The sequence below is a fragment of the Colias philodice genome, chromosome 19 (genome assembly GCF_061535455.1).
Source record: "Colias philodice isolate Cphi_HAF_F1 chromosome 19, ilColPhil1 Martin Lab GWU primary, whole genome shotgun sequence".
Lineage (NCBI taxonomy): Eukaryota > Metazoa > Arthropoda > Insecta > Lepidoptera > Pieridae > Colias > Colias philodice.
The window spans coordinates 6,425,135-6,441,557 of record NC_143104.1 but is presented as its reverse complement, the minus strand read 5'-3'; the positions used below and the strand labels follow the sequence as shown (position 1 = coordinate 6,441,557).

The 16,423-nt window shown below is 32.9% G+C and overlaps 1 protein-coding gene across 1 annotated transcript; it reads left to right on the top strand.

The window, feature by feature from the left end:
- The first annotated feature begins 11,919 nt into the window (after window positions 1-11,919).
- On the top strand, window positions 11,920-16,423 carry LOC149480003 (G-patch domain and KOW motifs-containing protein). The gene is made up of 7 exons (XM_089707261.1): window positions 11,920-12,062; window positions 12,142-12,309; window positions 13,089-13,374; window positions 13,789-13,877; window positions 14,342-14,519; window positions 15,126-15,258; window positions 15,920-16,423. Exons 2-7 carry the CDS (start codon window positions 12,191-12,193, stop codon window positions 16,369-16,371), a joined length of 1,257 nt encoding a protein of 418 aa, XP_089563387.1. The 5' UTR covers window positions 11,920-12,062; window positions 12,142-12,190; the 3' UTR covers window positions 16,372-16,423.

Sequence of the window (16,423 nt, the reverse complement as noted above, 5' to 3'; positions counted from 1 at the left end):
CTTGTTGCTATCAGCCGGACGGGTCGTGCGCTGTGAGGCGCGCTGTGGTTTGTAACGAACCGGTTTCCGCAGATAGTGAGACATGTATAACATCGCAGGCGAATCAAGATATCTCACTCTTGCACGCGCAGAATTGTATAAGCGATCGTCAGCCGCATCATGCTACTGTGTCGCCTAATAATACAGCTAAATTTATGGATATAAGTACAAAGCGGTTGGGCTTATCTCCGCGAATGAACAAACCAAAACAAAAAACGTTTGCAGACGTTATGATTTCCAATGATTACACGAAACAAAGAGAAGGCGAGTGGACTAAGGTGTCATACAAAAATAAAACGAAAAATAGGTTTTTTGCTAGTAAGGGTAAAGGCGACTCCAATATCGGTGGCAGTTTTAAGGCTGCGGACATTAAGATACCATTCTATATATATAACGTAGATAAGGCCGCTGAAGTAGATGATATAGAAAAATATATTTTTGACAAAACTATGGTACGAGTTGAGCTTTCTAAAATTTCAATGAAAAATAATAAACAATACCAAGCTTTCAAATTTGATATACCTAGAAGTAAATTATCTCTATTCATGGACGAAAATATTTGGCCAATGGGTGTAGCGTTTCGGCGCTATGTCTATTTTAAATCTAAAGACCCGGCTCTTCGAAGTAATATGGAGGAAAATAAATTTTCAAATAATGGATAATAATGCCAATATGAGTATAATAAGTTTTAATTGTAAAGGATCCAAGAGGTCTAGTGGATGTATTAAGGCGCTGTGTGACTCAGCGGATATTATTGCCCTTCAGGAAACATGGCTCTTGCCAAGTGATATACCTACACTTGGAGATATACATAATAATTTTTCATATACTGGGAAATCAAGTGTGAATCTCGGAGACGGTCTATTAAGAGGCAGGCCTTATGGTGGCGTTGCGCTTCTGTGGCGTAAAAACTTCTTCAGTTCTGTGTCGGTTGTATCATGCTCTAGTGATCGCATAGTGGCAATAAAAGGCATAGTGTCGAATCGTGAAATGCTAATATTCAGTGTTTATATGCCTACATGCTCCTTAGACAATATAGTGGAATTTAACGAGTGCTTGAGTGAAATTGTTGCCATGGTGGAAATGTGTGACATTGAATCGGTTTATATTTTGGGAGACTTTAATGCCCACCCAGGTGAACTCTTTGGTAAGGAACTATTTAATTTTTGTTCAGATCAACAATGGAAATGTGCAGATGTAATTAAGCTTGGTTTAGATAGCAATACTTTTACTTTTATAAGCGATGCGCATGGTTGTTGTCGCTGGCTCGACCATTGTTTAACATCTGAGTCAGCTTGGCTATCTATTTCAAATGTGGAGGTGCGTAGTGACGTTTATTGGTCTGATCCATTAGTATTAGTATTTTCCATTAGTCATTAATTGCAATATATATGGTTTAAGAATAAAAATAAATAGTCACGATGTAGCTTCACAAAAATGCAATACAGTACATTGGAATGAGGATATAAATGTAGACGAGTATTCTGAAATGAGAATTTGTTGTGATAATATGTGTTATGATAAGGAGCATAGATTTTTTATTGACGAGTTGTATTATAAAATAATATATATTTTACAAGATGCTGCAATATTGAGTAAACAAACTAGATTGTATCGTAAGCGTAGACATATTGTAGGATGGAATAGATATGTAAAGGACGCTCATAGGGAGGCCCGCAGTAAATTTTTGATTTGGAAAGCGTGTGGCATGCCTTTCTGTGGAAATATTTATAAAGATATGAGAAAGAGCCGAAGTAAGTTTAAAAATAAGTTAAAATACTATCAGAATAATAGCGATCAGGTTAAAATGGATATTATAGCAGATTTGCATAAAAATAAAAATTTTAAGAAGTTTTGGAAAGCCACTAACAAATTGAATTGTAGGGCGGGCCTCCCTATGAGTGTCGATGGGGAGACGGATCCAAAAGGTATAGCAAATATATTTAAAGATTATTTTCATGTACATCCAAATACACCGTCGTCCCAGCGGATGTCTAATGCTAGCTTACCTATAAAAGAAAGTGCATTATCTTTTAATGCCAGTGATGTTAAGTTCGCTGTAAAAAATCTAGCGAAAGGTAAAGCAGCAGGGCACGATGGTTTATGCGTAGAACATCTTTTAAACGCGGGACAACATATTTACAGAGTCCTAGCAATGTTGTATACTTTTTGTATTCGTCATTCCTATCTGCCTGCAGACATGATGGAGAGCGTCGTCGTTCCAGTAGTTAAAAACAAATCGGGTGATATCGGAGATAAAGGTAATTACCGACCAATCTCACTAGCCGCGATTCTTGGCAAAGTTTTTGACTGCTTGCTCGATCGACGCCTCCAAAAATATGTAAACTTTAACGATGCGCAGTTTGGGTTTAGGCACGGCCTCTCCACAGGGCATGCTATACTAACATTAAAACAGACTGTAAAATATTACACAGACAGGAAGACACCTGTTTACGCAGCTTTTCTTGATCTGTCTAAGGCTTACGATCGTGTTTCTTACGAAAAGCTATGGGAAAAACTAAGATATCTTGAAGTTCCTTTTGAGATTATTAGAGTGTTGCAATATTGGTATAACAACCAGTTTAACTCAGTCAGATGGGCGGGGGAGTATTCTGATAGATATGTGTTAGAGTGCGGCCTTAGACAAGGCGGCCTGACGTCTACGACACTTTTTAACATATATGTGAACCAGCTGATTGATGAACTCAGCAAGACTGGTATCGGGTGTTCTATCGATGGACTAACTATAAATAATCTTAGTTACGCGGATGATATGGTCTTGCTGAGTCCATCAATTGGTGCTCTCAGGCAGCTCATTAAAATTTGTGAGTCATATGCAGCTTCTCATGGTCTAGTATATAATGTAAAAAAATGCGAACTTCTTGTGTTTAAAAGTAAGGGAGTCCCTGTACATGACATACCACCTGTTTATATTAATGGCAGTCCTCTTAAACAAGTAGGAGAGTTTAAATATCTAGGGCATATTGTGACAGAAGATATGAATGATATACAAGATATTGAGAGGGAGCGTAGGGCATTGGCAGTCCGCTGCAATATGCTAGCACGGAAATTTGCTCGTTGTTCTCCGCAGGTTAAAATTAGGTACTTTATTTAAGGCGTACTGTCAAACATTTTATACTTGTAGTCTATGGCTATCTTTTACGCAGCGGGCTTACAATGTCCTACGTGTACAATATAATAATGGCTTCAGAGTACTGTTGGGGCTTCCGCGCTTCTGTAGCGCGTCTCAGATGTTTGCAAATTGCCAGACCGACGATTTTTACGCGATAATGAGGAAAAGAGCAGCATCTATGATGAGGAGAATGCGTGAGAGTTCCAATGGTATTCTGAAGACATTAATTGAGAAAGTAGACGGTCCATTCCTTAAGCGGTGGGCAAATTTACATCTTATGCAATATAATTATGATAATGGATAATTTGGATAATTTTTAATGGTTTTAATCTTGTTTTTTAATTGTATGATTTTAATTTGTATGGAATTTTAATTTTATAATTTTATGTATTACTAACATAGTTTGTAAGATTAATGTATACTAACACAAATATGGATAAATATCTGGAAATAAAATATATTATTATTATATTATTATTATATATTATTATTAAAACATTAAAAGGCTGTTTTCATAAATTAAAAGCCAATAAAAATTACAATGTAAAATAATACAACAATAGGTATTTTAATAAAATTGATATAACTAATATAATACACGTTAACAGCAACATCAAAATTTACGTATGACCTCTGAATCCGAACTGCGTTAACCAAATCAGTCCTTTAAAACGGATTGCTTCAATAGGACTAATATCGTCATATTAATATCAAATAGATTGAGGTATGGTCACAAAAGCGACAGACAAATCAATGGCGAACATTTAACATGTCGCCCACCAAAGGGTGTATAATTGGATTCATTGCCGGAGCTCAGAAATTATTACCCCCATTTATTGCTTTGGGTCTTATTGACGATGACTTGCGAACAAGATAACTGAATAATATATTTTATTCATTGGCCCAATATCCGTTTGAAAGTTTTCTAGTTAAACTTTTAATATAGCTAGGATACTTAGAAAGAAAAATGTGTTTTTTTCTTATTTTGCTCTAAGGTTTACATGACTCTGAAGTCTTATGCGAGTCGGATGAAACTTACAAAAGAAAAACAATGTTAGTTTCTTTGAAAATATAACGGTACATTACATTTTTTAATAATTATTATGATAAAATCATTACCACACTAATCTTTAAAATTCAACAATATTTTGTGAATAATAGTTTGCACCATAATTCAATAACATAGCTAGAACTCATTATAATATTATGAGGAAATTATAAAAATTCCATATAAGTTCTCAGAAAATATGTACAGAAGCATGAAAGTTGGTTGAAGTCATTTCCGCGCAATAACAATTTTGTTGGCGTATCAAAGTGCGGTTCAAGCTTTATGTTAAGTCGCGAATTCAATATGCTTGCAAATATCCAGTTAGCGCGTACATTTACAAGATCTCACTGTAAAACTTTAATACATTTATAAATATTGAAATAATATTTATTTAACTCTTCAATAATCGTACACCGATGAAACCTTACAACTTAATGAAATAAAATGAAGTGAAAATACTTTATTGCATTTAAATTCTTATATGTACCTACTATAAAGATTTTTTTTGTGTGGTGTTTCTCGATGTTAGCCAGAAGGGCTTCTAAATTTTAACGCGGACGCGTGGGTGAACTGAAGGTTCATGCTGGTAGCAACATGCGCAAGGGCGTCTCCCCCTTGACGGGGATCTCGAACCTCGGCTTGGGCTGTCGCTTGAGTGGAGGAGGCCGGAAGGGCCCTAGTCGGATGGGACTATAAAGATATAATGTAGAGCTGGTACTGAAAGAGTGTGACGACTATGTGCTTATTTTTCCTAAAACATAAAATTGATGACTAACTACGAAGAAAGCAACTATTTTATGAAATCACAAAACAGATGGGCTTCTTTATAATATTATATCCGACGAAAAAGAATCTAAAATAAACTAGGTATATTTCAATCATTATTCTGTCACTCATTTCCTTAATTTATAGAACAGAGAATATTCCGATCTGCTAGATTGAATCAAAAGGTAAAACGGAAACGACTGAAACATTTTTCATCCTAATATAACTGAGTCAAAGCTTACATTCAACATTATACCATTACACAGTTACTCGCGTCTAAGATTAGCCACCTAGCATAAAGTGGGTCGCGAGCTAACCTCTCGACTCGACACGAATGCGAGCAACATACACAAGTTTATGATTTTTATACATAAAAAAAACTAACTCCAGTAACACACACTACCCTTTTTTCAATAACGAAAATTTAGAGAGAACCATTAATAGAACCATACGAAACCCTGTTTTATCTATAGCACAGATCATATAAAAACTTACCATAGATAAAGCAATAGCAATAGTAATAGCATTCTATTCATAAGTAGGTACGTACATAGAGAAGAGAATTATGTAAGTCCTTCAACGCACCTAGTATTGCAAAAATAGTAATTAATTTGGTGTCGTTGGCAGATATGATACTTAATCAATATAAGTAACTCGAATGGCTAGATACCAAAGTCCTAAATTATTAGAATAATTAATTTCCTCCTGACCCAAATTATTCCTTTAACAAAAAGTGATTAAATTTATTTGTCACGTTTTTTATTGTCCCAGTAATAAAAATGCGCATAAGAAATTAGTAGATCACCCCTGTTTGTAAAGCTAAAATTAATTCGAATTTCCAATATCTACCTTTCTATACATAATTCATAAAGACAATTATAATATTCACGGGTTCGCTTAAGAGTAGATTGGATTTTACTGTAATTTAGCAAATGCAATCAGAGAATTACGAATTACGTTCACACAAAAAACGTCTGCATATACTTATCAGTTGATAAGCTTTTAAAGAGAAGACTTTTATAGCAAACGTAGTTAAGAACAATAACATATTTTTGTTAAAAGATAGAGAACGTCAAATAGTCTTTGAAATTAATTGCACGTTGCAAGTTCTTCGCGCTACGAAGATTTTAAGCGCCGTTAAATTAGTTTAAATCCCTAATATTATTACTTAAGACTGCTGGCTATCTACGTCTCTGCTGTTTCTGTCTTTAAGAAACTTGAAAATCCAATCAACCGTAATCTTTTCACCGAGAAATGTCTTATTGGTTTTTAACTTTTTATTTAACACTAACGTGCTGGTCTGGCTTTACCTGAATTAATGTTAAACCATATTATTCAACTAAAGGAAATATTAGAAACTGCTTTAAAATACAGTTGGTTGGGACATTGTATATCACAATTGACAAAATTTTGAAAATGTACATGAACATCGATATTTCAACATTCGATTGGATATGGATTTGGGATGTTATTGCGCGACTACAAAAAAGACGTGGGTAGAAACGGACTTCCAACTAAGCATAATGATAAGGCTGTCGCTGAAAAGCGAATAAAAAGCTACTTAATAATAATCAACATTGTAATCCCTTTTCTTCCGGGTTTTCACTATTTAATCGCATTTTGAGATTGATCTCCACGTGTTATTGATGGAATATTAAACTTAATGCTGGAATATTATTTAACTAAGGTCCGTTGTAATTCCTGGAACCACTTCAAATAACAAACTTTGCCTTAATTACATATTACTTCCATGTAAGCGTATCACGGGGTATTGGTTATGAAGGTACCAATATTAGTTTTGAACTATCTGGCTTTTATGATCTTATTAGTTATCGAAAACTATTGCTATTCCTACTTGTATTAGGTACTAATAATAAAGAATTGTAGTTATCCCTGCTTCATAGTAGCTAATTAAATAGTGATGAAGTTATGTGAAGGTGTGTAGATACCTACCGGTACGTATTGGGTACGTATTATGTTTGTTAATTCTTTATTAAAATGTAGATTCGATCTGAATGAAATATTACATCTGCTACTACCTGCTTGTTGTATAACATTTAAGGAGACACTGTTGGCTTCGTCACTTTCTGAGCATTATAATTTATTCATTTAAAAAACATACTTTATTCTTTAGTTTGTACTTAATTTATAATTTTGTTTAAAAGCGATTATTACGAAATATAATCAACATTCTCCTAACAACATATTATTGCTCAATATCCTCCTCAATTACAATAAATTATAATATTTTCCCTATTTTATACATCACATAAAAAAAAACCAATACGATTCCACAAACATCATTTTGTGTCGGTACTGATGTGGAAGTTATGTAGTCAAACATGCGCTAATGCTTATTTGAAATTGCATAGACGTCTATGAATAATTTCGACTCCATGCATTGCCTTACAGCCCGGCTAAACCCGGCTTGGGACGAAGTACATGACTGACCCCAATTGCCATTCACTCTGGGGACCAAGCTGAAAATTGTTACTAGATAATAATCATGTATTCCCCTAATAAGCTGGTAATTACGGCTCTAATTATAATTGTCATCTCATTATACATATTGAGATCGTGTTTATACACGTAGGTAATATACCTACTATTAAATTAATCACCCAGAACTATTCAATTATAGCATTGTATGAAAGCATTATGGAAATTGTCTACAACTATTGTTACAGGATGAATTATTAAATAAATAAAAATTAAATGCTTACTCACTTCCGCTTTGCTCAAAGTATATTATTTTCATGTTACTTAGAAAAGTAGATGAGTAGAAAAGATATAAATTAATCTTTTATCTCTGATAATATAAACAGCTGTGTTTAGGTTATAGAGATATTAAAAATCCTTATCTTAAATCTTAAATTATCCTAATTGCTATGCTTAAGGCCGTGTACGCGGCCCGTGCGCTGTTTGGCTCAAATATGTGATTTTTCAAACCAGATTGTCCATCAACCAGTTATCTTACAAACATATGAATTACTAATAATTTTAGGAAATTTTATTGTCTATGTAGTTAGTTAAGAGTTTTTTTCAATTAATACAGTATTTCTGAATACCATCAAGATAATTGAGCCGATGATTACTTGATTTCACTTTTAGTGTCAATTTCGAAGCTAAAAATATCTGAAATTGCTGACAGATCTAACACACAATTATTTTTAACTAACTGCAAAAATCCTTATTAAAATAGTTAGTTAAAAGATTTTTTTATTTTGGACTCCTAACTTACGAAATTAAAATCCGAACAATGTGAATTTTTTTAGAAATTATAGTCGACAAAATGATTATTTTCACCAAGATATTTGACTTTATTGAATATAATTTATACATATTGCAATAAAAGAATGTCTTACTTATAAGATAAAATTTAAAAAATCAACTAAGGTACCTCTATTATTTTTCTACAATTTTTTTTAAAGTACTATAAAACACTGCGCGCGACCCGATTAAAATCAGTCGGCAGCACAGAGTACTTTTATATATGGTCGGCAGCGAGCCTTTCCAGAGAGAGGACATGTTGCTCGGCGCTCTCCTGTGGACCTATGCTGTTCATAGTAAAAGGATAGCGCAAGCCGCGATCTATCGTAATAGATCGCGGAGTTTTTGACTTGCGTTAAATAGAATATGCGCTCTTAATAGAAGAAGTCACTATTTGTAAGTGTCCATAAGACCATAAAAAACCAAACGTACACGATATGAAAACGAAATTATGTAACTATACTAAATTTAAGGAAACAGAGGTCTTCAATAAATCCTCCCATTCGTAAAATCAAATTTCCGTAACAACAGGCGGTGTGACATAAAAACCAGCTTTACAGCAGATACCGGGAGATGTTACGACTTGCAGCTCGTAAGGAAATAACAGAATCAAATGTAAAGTATTGATGAAACGATTTACTCTCCAAAAAGATAATAAATTATTTATTACCTAGTAGGTAATTATTTAGTAATCTGTGATATTACCTTTTCTGTGACCTTTTCCTAAGCAATAAAATATTGCAGAGATGCTTCTATAACTGGCTTCTAATGTTTTCTTTCAAATTCACGTAAAAAGTTTTTACGAACCTTTTATGGAAGATTGTTTATGGCCCGGAAAAATGCATAAATTCAGTTTCACTGAACTTGACAACGTTGCTGGTAGTGGAATGTATGAGCTCGGGTGAATTAAACTTAAAAATATTATTAATATTTAACTTTTTAACCTACAGTTTTGTTGTATAATCCCATAGAATGAAAATACATTATATAGATATTAGGTAAAGGTAACTAAGTGTTAAAATTAATATTAACTGTTATTACTTATAATTACCTTGACATAAAAATAATATATGACTACTTGATAACTAATAAAATATAATAATAACTTATATAAGCTATATTATAATTATTACTAAGTTGATATAATATAAATAATATTTAAAAAATTAACCTATCGACAAATCCGTTATTACAGAAGATATTATCATAGTTTTCAAGTGTCCGACTATTAACTTAAGTTTACTTCTTAGTCCTTAGCCTATTGCTCTTGGTTTAATCAGGTGCGATCGACGACTTTGCAAGCTCTTGCAGACTCGAGGATAGTTGGACAAAGCCACAAACAAACTTTTTACTGACATTGGCTACTTATTAAAATAAAATAAAAAATGAAAATGGTTTTTCTTTGTGAAGACATAATAGGCCGGGAGATACCGACACAAAATTTTGGGCCATTTGTAACATGATGGCGGTTCTACAGGGGTCTTAGTACGCAATGACAAAAACAAAAATGATGGTCAGAACGCTGGTACCGGGGGACTAGACGCGTGGTCGTAAGTCGAACTCGTCGGATAAATTACGGAAGTCAAACGATATGTAACACAAAAACACAAAAACAAAAATTTTAATAATCCTAAATCGTGTTCGGTGTTCGGTAAACCGATAGCCCATAAAAAAGAAGTAGGCGGTAGTGTCATGCCATACTTTTCCGGTGTGAATTACAGCCCGCCATACCGACGTAAATGCGTTGATTTAAAAAAAAACAATTCAACCAGGCCAAGAAGCTTATATCTATAGTCCTTTCCACCGGTTTCTCTGTCTACGTTTCCACCTAAGATGATTTCTGTGACACATCGATTTTTGACACGTGTAGAGATGTCTTTACTGAAATCATATCAATTGTTTCCGATAATCGATAATATTTTATATGGAAAATGGAAATGAAATCGATTTGAATAAAGTACCAAAATTAGTTTTTTCGGCATTTCGCCAACAATTAACTAAGGAAACTTAGCAAACAACAGCAACAAAAAGTCAACAATAACAATTAGTAACAATAACAGAATACCACGTAAAGTATCAATATAAAAATGAAACTTGTATACAAGGCTGACGCACTCGTACAGACGATTGACTCGATTGACAAACGATCACAAGATGGGTGCCGATTATATGATTTTCCAACTCTATGATTTTTCAACGATCCATTTCATGTACACGAATTGCGTAGGTATTATATTTTTGTGTTATTTTATTTTATTTTTCTTAACATTATTATTTTATTATTAAACTAAACAATACTGTTTTTAAAGTGAAACTTTTATTACATCGTCTCAAACTTTTTGGTCTGTGTAGCGCATGTCGCGTGTATCGCGGCTGCCGAGTAGGTATACCTACTCGGCAGCAGACCGTCACGCGACATGCGCTACACAAAGCAGTGTTCGGAACCGTTCGAACAGTTTCACTTTTACCGTGGTTTCATAAAACCACACAACATTTTTTGATTTATAAGCTTCATTTTTATATTTTTGGTAATAATGCCGCCATAAAATAAAAATATTATGCACTAAAATTATTTTGGCGTTTTAAACATAAAATACGTAATTCGGAACACGATGAAGTGTCACAGGAATCATCATAGGTGAAAAGGACTATAATACACTGGAGATTGCACTATGACCATTAACTTGTAACAAGAAAATATGACGTTGAATGACGCCTGTATGTTTTTTTATCCCTTTCACACCTAGGTAGTTAGTTAGGTGTGAAAGGGATAAAAAACATACAGGCGTCATTCAACGTCATATTTTCTTGTTACAAGTTAATGGTCATAGTGCAATCTCCATTCTCCAGTGTATTAGATATAAGATTCTTGAACCAGGCTAATTTTTGCACAGGTAAGTAATCATCGTCCTGTAGCTTGTCTTGTAGCCATGTACGAAAATCGCTATGCCATACTTTTCAGACAGTTCCAAATGGTCGCCATACCGCCGAAAATCAGCAACTTGCCAATGTAAGAATACATAAACTAAGCTATAAATATTTAATATTAATACTTACAACAAACAACGACAAGTTCAAAAGATTTTAATAACTATGGAATATGATCTTCCTATAATAATTATACTATGAGTGATAGTAATATTTCGGTCACTATTTCACTCGTTCATAGAATTTTTATGCAAGTTATTAATTTATTTTGCATTTTATGTATTTTATGTAGATCAAAGTACAAGTATCTTGATAAATTACAATACTAAAAACGAACAGGTTGTCTATTCCTTTAAAGGGATGTCAGCATGACAGATTACGTCACGTAAAACGTCATTTCAAGACAGGGTTTTCATATTGCGAAATTATTCCTCAAAATATGGGTTAATATTTTTCTTATGTTATCGTTCCGATTTGCAATTTCAGTAAAGTTTTTCTATTTAATTTCTGTTTTATTTTTATTTGTCTTTATGTGTGTGTTGAATTAAATGTCTTTTCTTTCTTTCTTTTTCTAAACTGATAAAATAAATAATTCAACATGGCATATATTTTATTTTATTTAATTTAGCACTAACCATGAAATTACTGAAGTTTTATTTCATCTAATATCTCAATTGAAGATATTTGTGGAAGTTGTGGATTTTGAGAGGTAAATGCGATCTAGGGAGAATGAAATGTGTAATTTGGTAACCCCATGAGGTTGTCAAAGTTGGATTCTCTTTTCTCTTTGATTAAAATTGATATTAAATTTTGTAGCATTTTCGTCTCTAAATTCTATTTTAAATATAAATGCACATTGAAAATCAGAATATTGATCATGTAATTATATTTATAATTCTATTGAGACAGCTTATAAAGACGATTCGCCAATAATATTATTTTTATTTTTGTGTAACAGGCTAACTTGAAAATCAACACATCAAATAATTAAGTGAAGAAAAGCAAAAATGGAACCTAAAAAAATATCTTTTGGGTTTATGAAAACCAAGAAACAGGATAAGCCAGTGGCCACAGAACAGAAGGAATATATTGAATGTGTGGAAGAAAAGTCCATTAAAGTAGTTGGGTATGTACAAAAGTCTTCGCTTTACAAATTTATTTACGTTATGATTTATAAATTAAAATTTGCTACTAATGTCCATACTAATATTATAAATGCGAAAGTAACTCTGTCTGTCTGTCTGTTACTCAATCACGCCTAAACTACTGAACCAATTTTCATGAAATTTGGTATGGAGATATTTTGATACCCGAGAAAGGACATAGGCTACTTTTTATCCCGGGAAAATGACGCAATCCCAGAAATCCCACGGGAACGGGACCTATGCGGGTTTTACTTTGACTGCGCGGGCGAAGCCGCGGGCGCGGAAACCTAGTTGTCTATAATTTCACAATGCGTCGTAAATTTTTAAAACATACTATACTGGCTTGGCATGGTAATTTCATGTAGGCTATGTTTTAATTGGTTTATCAGAGATCTGTAGACTGTTGTACTGTTAAATAGTTTGATAGGAATATTCGTTCATTATAGGCTGAAATCATTAAGCTATCAGATTTTTATTGACATTTAAAACTCAACTACGTAGAGTTTGGTATTAAGATGATGAAGAACACAATATGTCATTTTTTCAAACATATTTAATTGCATTATTATGTTATATTCAAGGCATAGTATAAATTTATTATCATAGTATTACAGTGAAATGTTAATTCCATAGGACCTACAGAAACACATCCTTACAAAATAGTTCCCAAACAGGGACAACATTTATATTTAGCAACATCAATATTTTGACATCAACAAGACATGAAACAATATACTAATTCACTCATTTTTTATTCCAGCGGGGAAGAGGTTAAAGATGAGGCACCACTGGTCATACCCATGATACCAAATACTATGATAACAGCAGAACGGCTTCGTCAAATAGCGGAAAAGGTTGAAAATTTCGAAGAACAACCTGTTAAAGAAGAAAATAATGCTATACCTGAAGTAAAACATGAAAATGAAACTCTGGAACAAATGGCTGCCAGGGAGTTGTTGGAGGAAGCTCAGAAAAAGACTGTAGTTGATGTGTCTACTTTAGTTGTACCTGTGCCCGCTCAGCCTGTGCTTGAGGGACAGAAGGAGGTAGGAAAATTTATATTGTTAATTAGAAATATATTTCATTAATCTTAAATTGATATAAGTATTTAGATTATTCTAGAATCATGCATGTGGCTTTGGCTATTTTGTATAAAACTTAACAATTTTTTTATAAAACCTACCTTGAAAGCCACTCTAAACTAAAAAACACACTCAATTGCATAGCTATAAAGATAATCATACATAGGGATAGACAGAATGTGGGAAGCGACTTTGTTATACGAATATTTAGACTTAAAAAATAGGCACATTATGACTTACTAGTAATACTGTTCTATTATAGATCAATATTATAATTATTTGTTAATTTGTAGAATAAAATCCATTTAACCAATGTAATACTACTTTCCTCCCTTATTAAGAATGTATAAAATAAATATTTCTATTTTATAATTTCAGTCAACATTAGACGATTATGAATCTGTGCCAATACAAGATTTTGGACTTGCTATGCTGCGTGGAATGGGTTGGGCGCCGGGGAAGGATCAGTAAGTATTGAATGATGACTTTTACATATGACAATATGTTGAAGTCAAAACTTATTGCTAGTCAGAACCTGATAAAACTGATGAATGCAATCAAAAACATTTTTTACTATGTGTGTTGCTTTTGATTGTGACATGTAAACTTTAATTGAAATAATTATACTATGCAATAATAAAACCTGTTGTTTTGTAGTCCTACTAATAATTTTCCGAAGCTAAAATAGTGTGCGTGGCGCGCATCACAGTAACTTATAGATATTATAAATTATTATCAAAAGAAAACCCGCATTTCCCAGGTCTCAAACTATGTTTGTATGAAATTTTATCCAAATTGGTTCTGTTGTTTAGGCGTGAAGAAGTGACAGACAGACATACGAACAGAAGGCGTCACTTTCGTATATATAATATTAAATAGTAGGGATGTATTCAAAAGATAAATAAATAACTATTTAACTTTTAATTCACAGATCAAAATACAAACTTCCAGAACTTCGACCTAAAGGCTTAGGATTAGGAGCAGATAAAGTAATTAAAGAAAATCAAAAGAAGAAATCTAACACAAAAGATAATGAGGAAGAACTTGCGCTTGTTAAGAAATCCTTTGTCAAAATTACGACAGGGAAATATGCTGGATTCTATGGACAGGTATTTATACAAATATAATTTAAGAGATTATTTTAAGAGCCTGCTACTTCATTTATTACATCTGAAAGGTTCACTTAGCTTTTAAAAATTATATTTGTCTACTTCTTTTCTATTATATTATGTTATAATAGTATTGCTATTTCTATACAATAATAATATTGCTTCAAATAAGTCCATGCAGGGATGTACACGAAAAGTCTTTTTAGTTTTTATTGTAGTAAGGCGCATTAGGGTAATTTTTAGGATGACAGAGTAAATGCAATAACATTAAATTAATATGTAACTATTGATTGATTAAACAAATATGAATAATATCAAACCCGTTTATTTTCATGCGATGCCTTCACGATACTCACAATAAAACGATGTGCTGAAGTGGTATTCACAATTTTCCGAATTATCCGACATCCTGAATTCCTTGAATGCACTATATTGTTAAAAGAGCTTAACATTAAACATAGTTAAATAATGAACTTTAATTTTTTAACCCTATAAGTATTATTTTTTGTATAGTGCTGTTCGTCAAGATCACAATATCCTTGTATAAGCTAGAAATATTTATTAGTATACTGCCTTTAACTTTATTATTGTACAAATATTTTACAGGTTGTGAGTCTCGATGAAGAAAATGGAAGGGCAATGGTTGATATTCCCATAAAAAAGGAAACAGTCAGCTTAAGTGAGTTCATGATGCAGGCAGTGCCAAAATCAGAATATGACAGAGAATCTAAAGTGATTAGTGAGTAGATTTGACTATGTTGCATATTGTATTTTAATTTATACATTATTTTATAACAACAGGATGTTAATTTATTTAGTCACGTAATTGTACACCAATAAAATGCATTATTGAAAAAGATTTATCCTTACATACTACCCGTTCGCTTCGAGTTGGCCGCTCCCACCCTTCCCGCTTCACCGCACCGCACTCCTAGACAGACCCTGTTAGTACCGTCAGCAAAGCTATCACGTGCGCCCGACCGTCACTAATATCGCTCCCGTTGTTTTTGGTTATGTTATTTGATCGTTTTGTTAAGTTTGATTATTATTGCTAAGTTGTATATAGTTTTTTACTGCTATTAGCGAGGAAATCGCTGTAATAAGTAATTATACGAACTGTTTTTGTTATTTTATTTTTCGGAATGTTATTATTTTTTTTGTCGACGGTACCAGTTGATGTGCCTGTGACGTCATTTTGTAACGGTCATCGAAGGCCAACTCGAAGCGAACGGGTAGTACATTTGCTGCATACCTAGCATACTTTCACTTTTTTCATAATTTCAAAATGTTTCATATGAGAAATTTTAAAAGTATTTTTGAATGCTATAAAACTAAATATCAAAATCGGTTCCATTTAAATTCTATAAAATAAAAACTAATATCTGATTCGTATTTTTCAGATGCTGATTCATATCAAAAATACAAAAAGCAGGAGAGCATACAACAACCTACAAACAAGCATTCAAAGACTGATAGAGATAGTTCATCTAATAGGAATTCTAATGATAGGAAGCCTAGAGATTATGAAGATCGTCTATCGAATAACAGGAATAGATCAAGAGATAGAAGAAATAATTCACCCGATAGTGACAGGGATTCAAGACATAGGAAGAAATCAACCAGAAAGTATAGCAGTAATGAATCTCTTAATTTGTCTGACTCTGAATATAATAAATCGAAAGATAGACGAAGAAATAGTACCAGCAGTGACTCCTCCTCAAATTATAAGCACAAGAAAAAAAGCCACAGCAAAAGTTCAAAGGAAAAACGGGACATTGATAAGAAAAGGAAAGGGAAAAAGAAAAAGAGAGATAGGGATAGGTCACCTAATTATAAGAAACATAGGAAATAAGATTAATTGAATGTGACTTTTATTATATGGATTTTTTAAAGCTGTTGTTTTC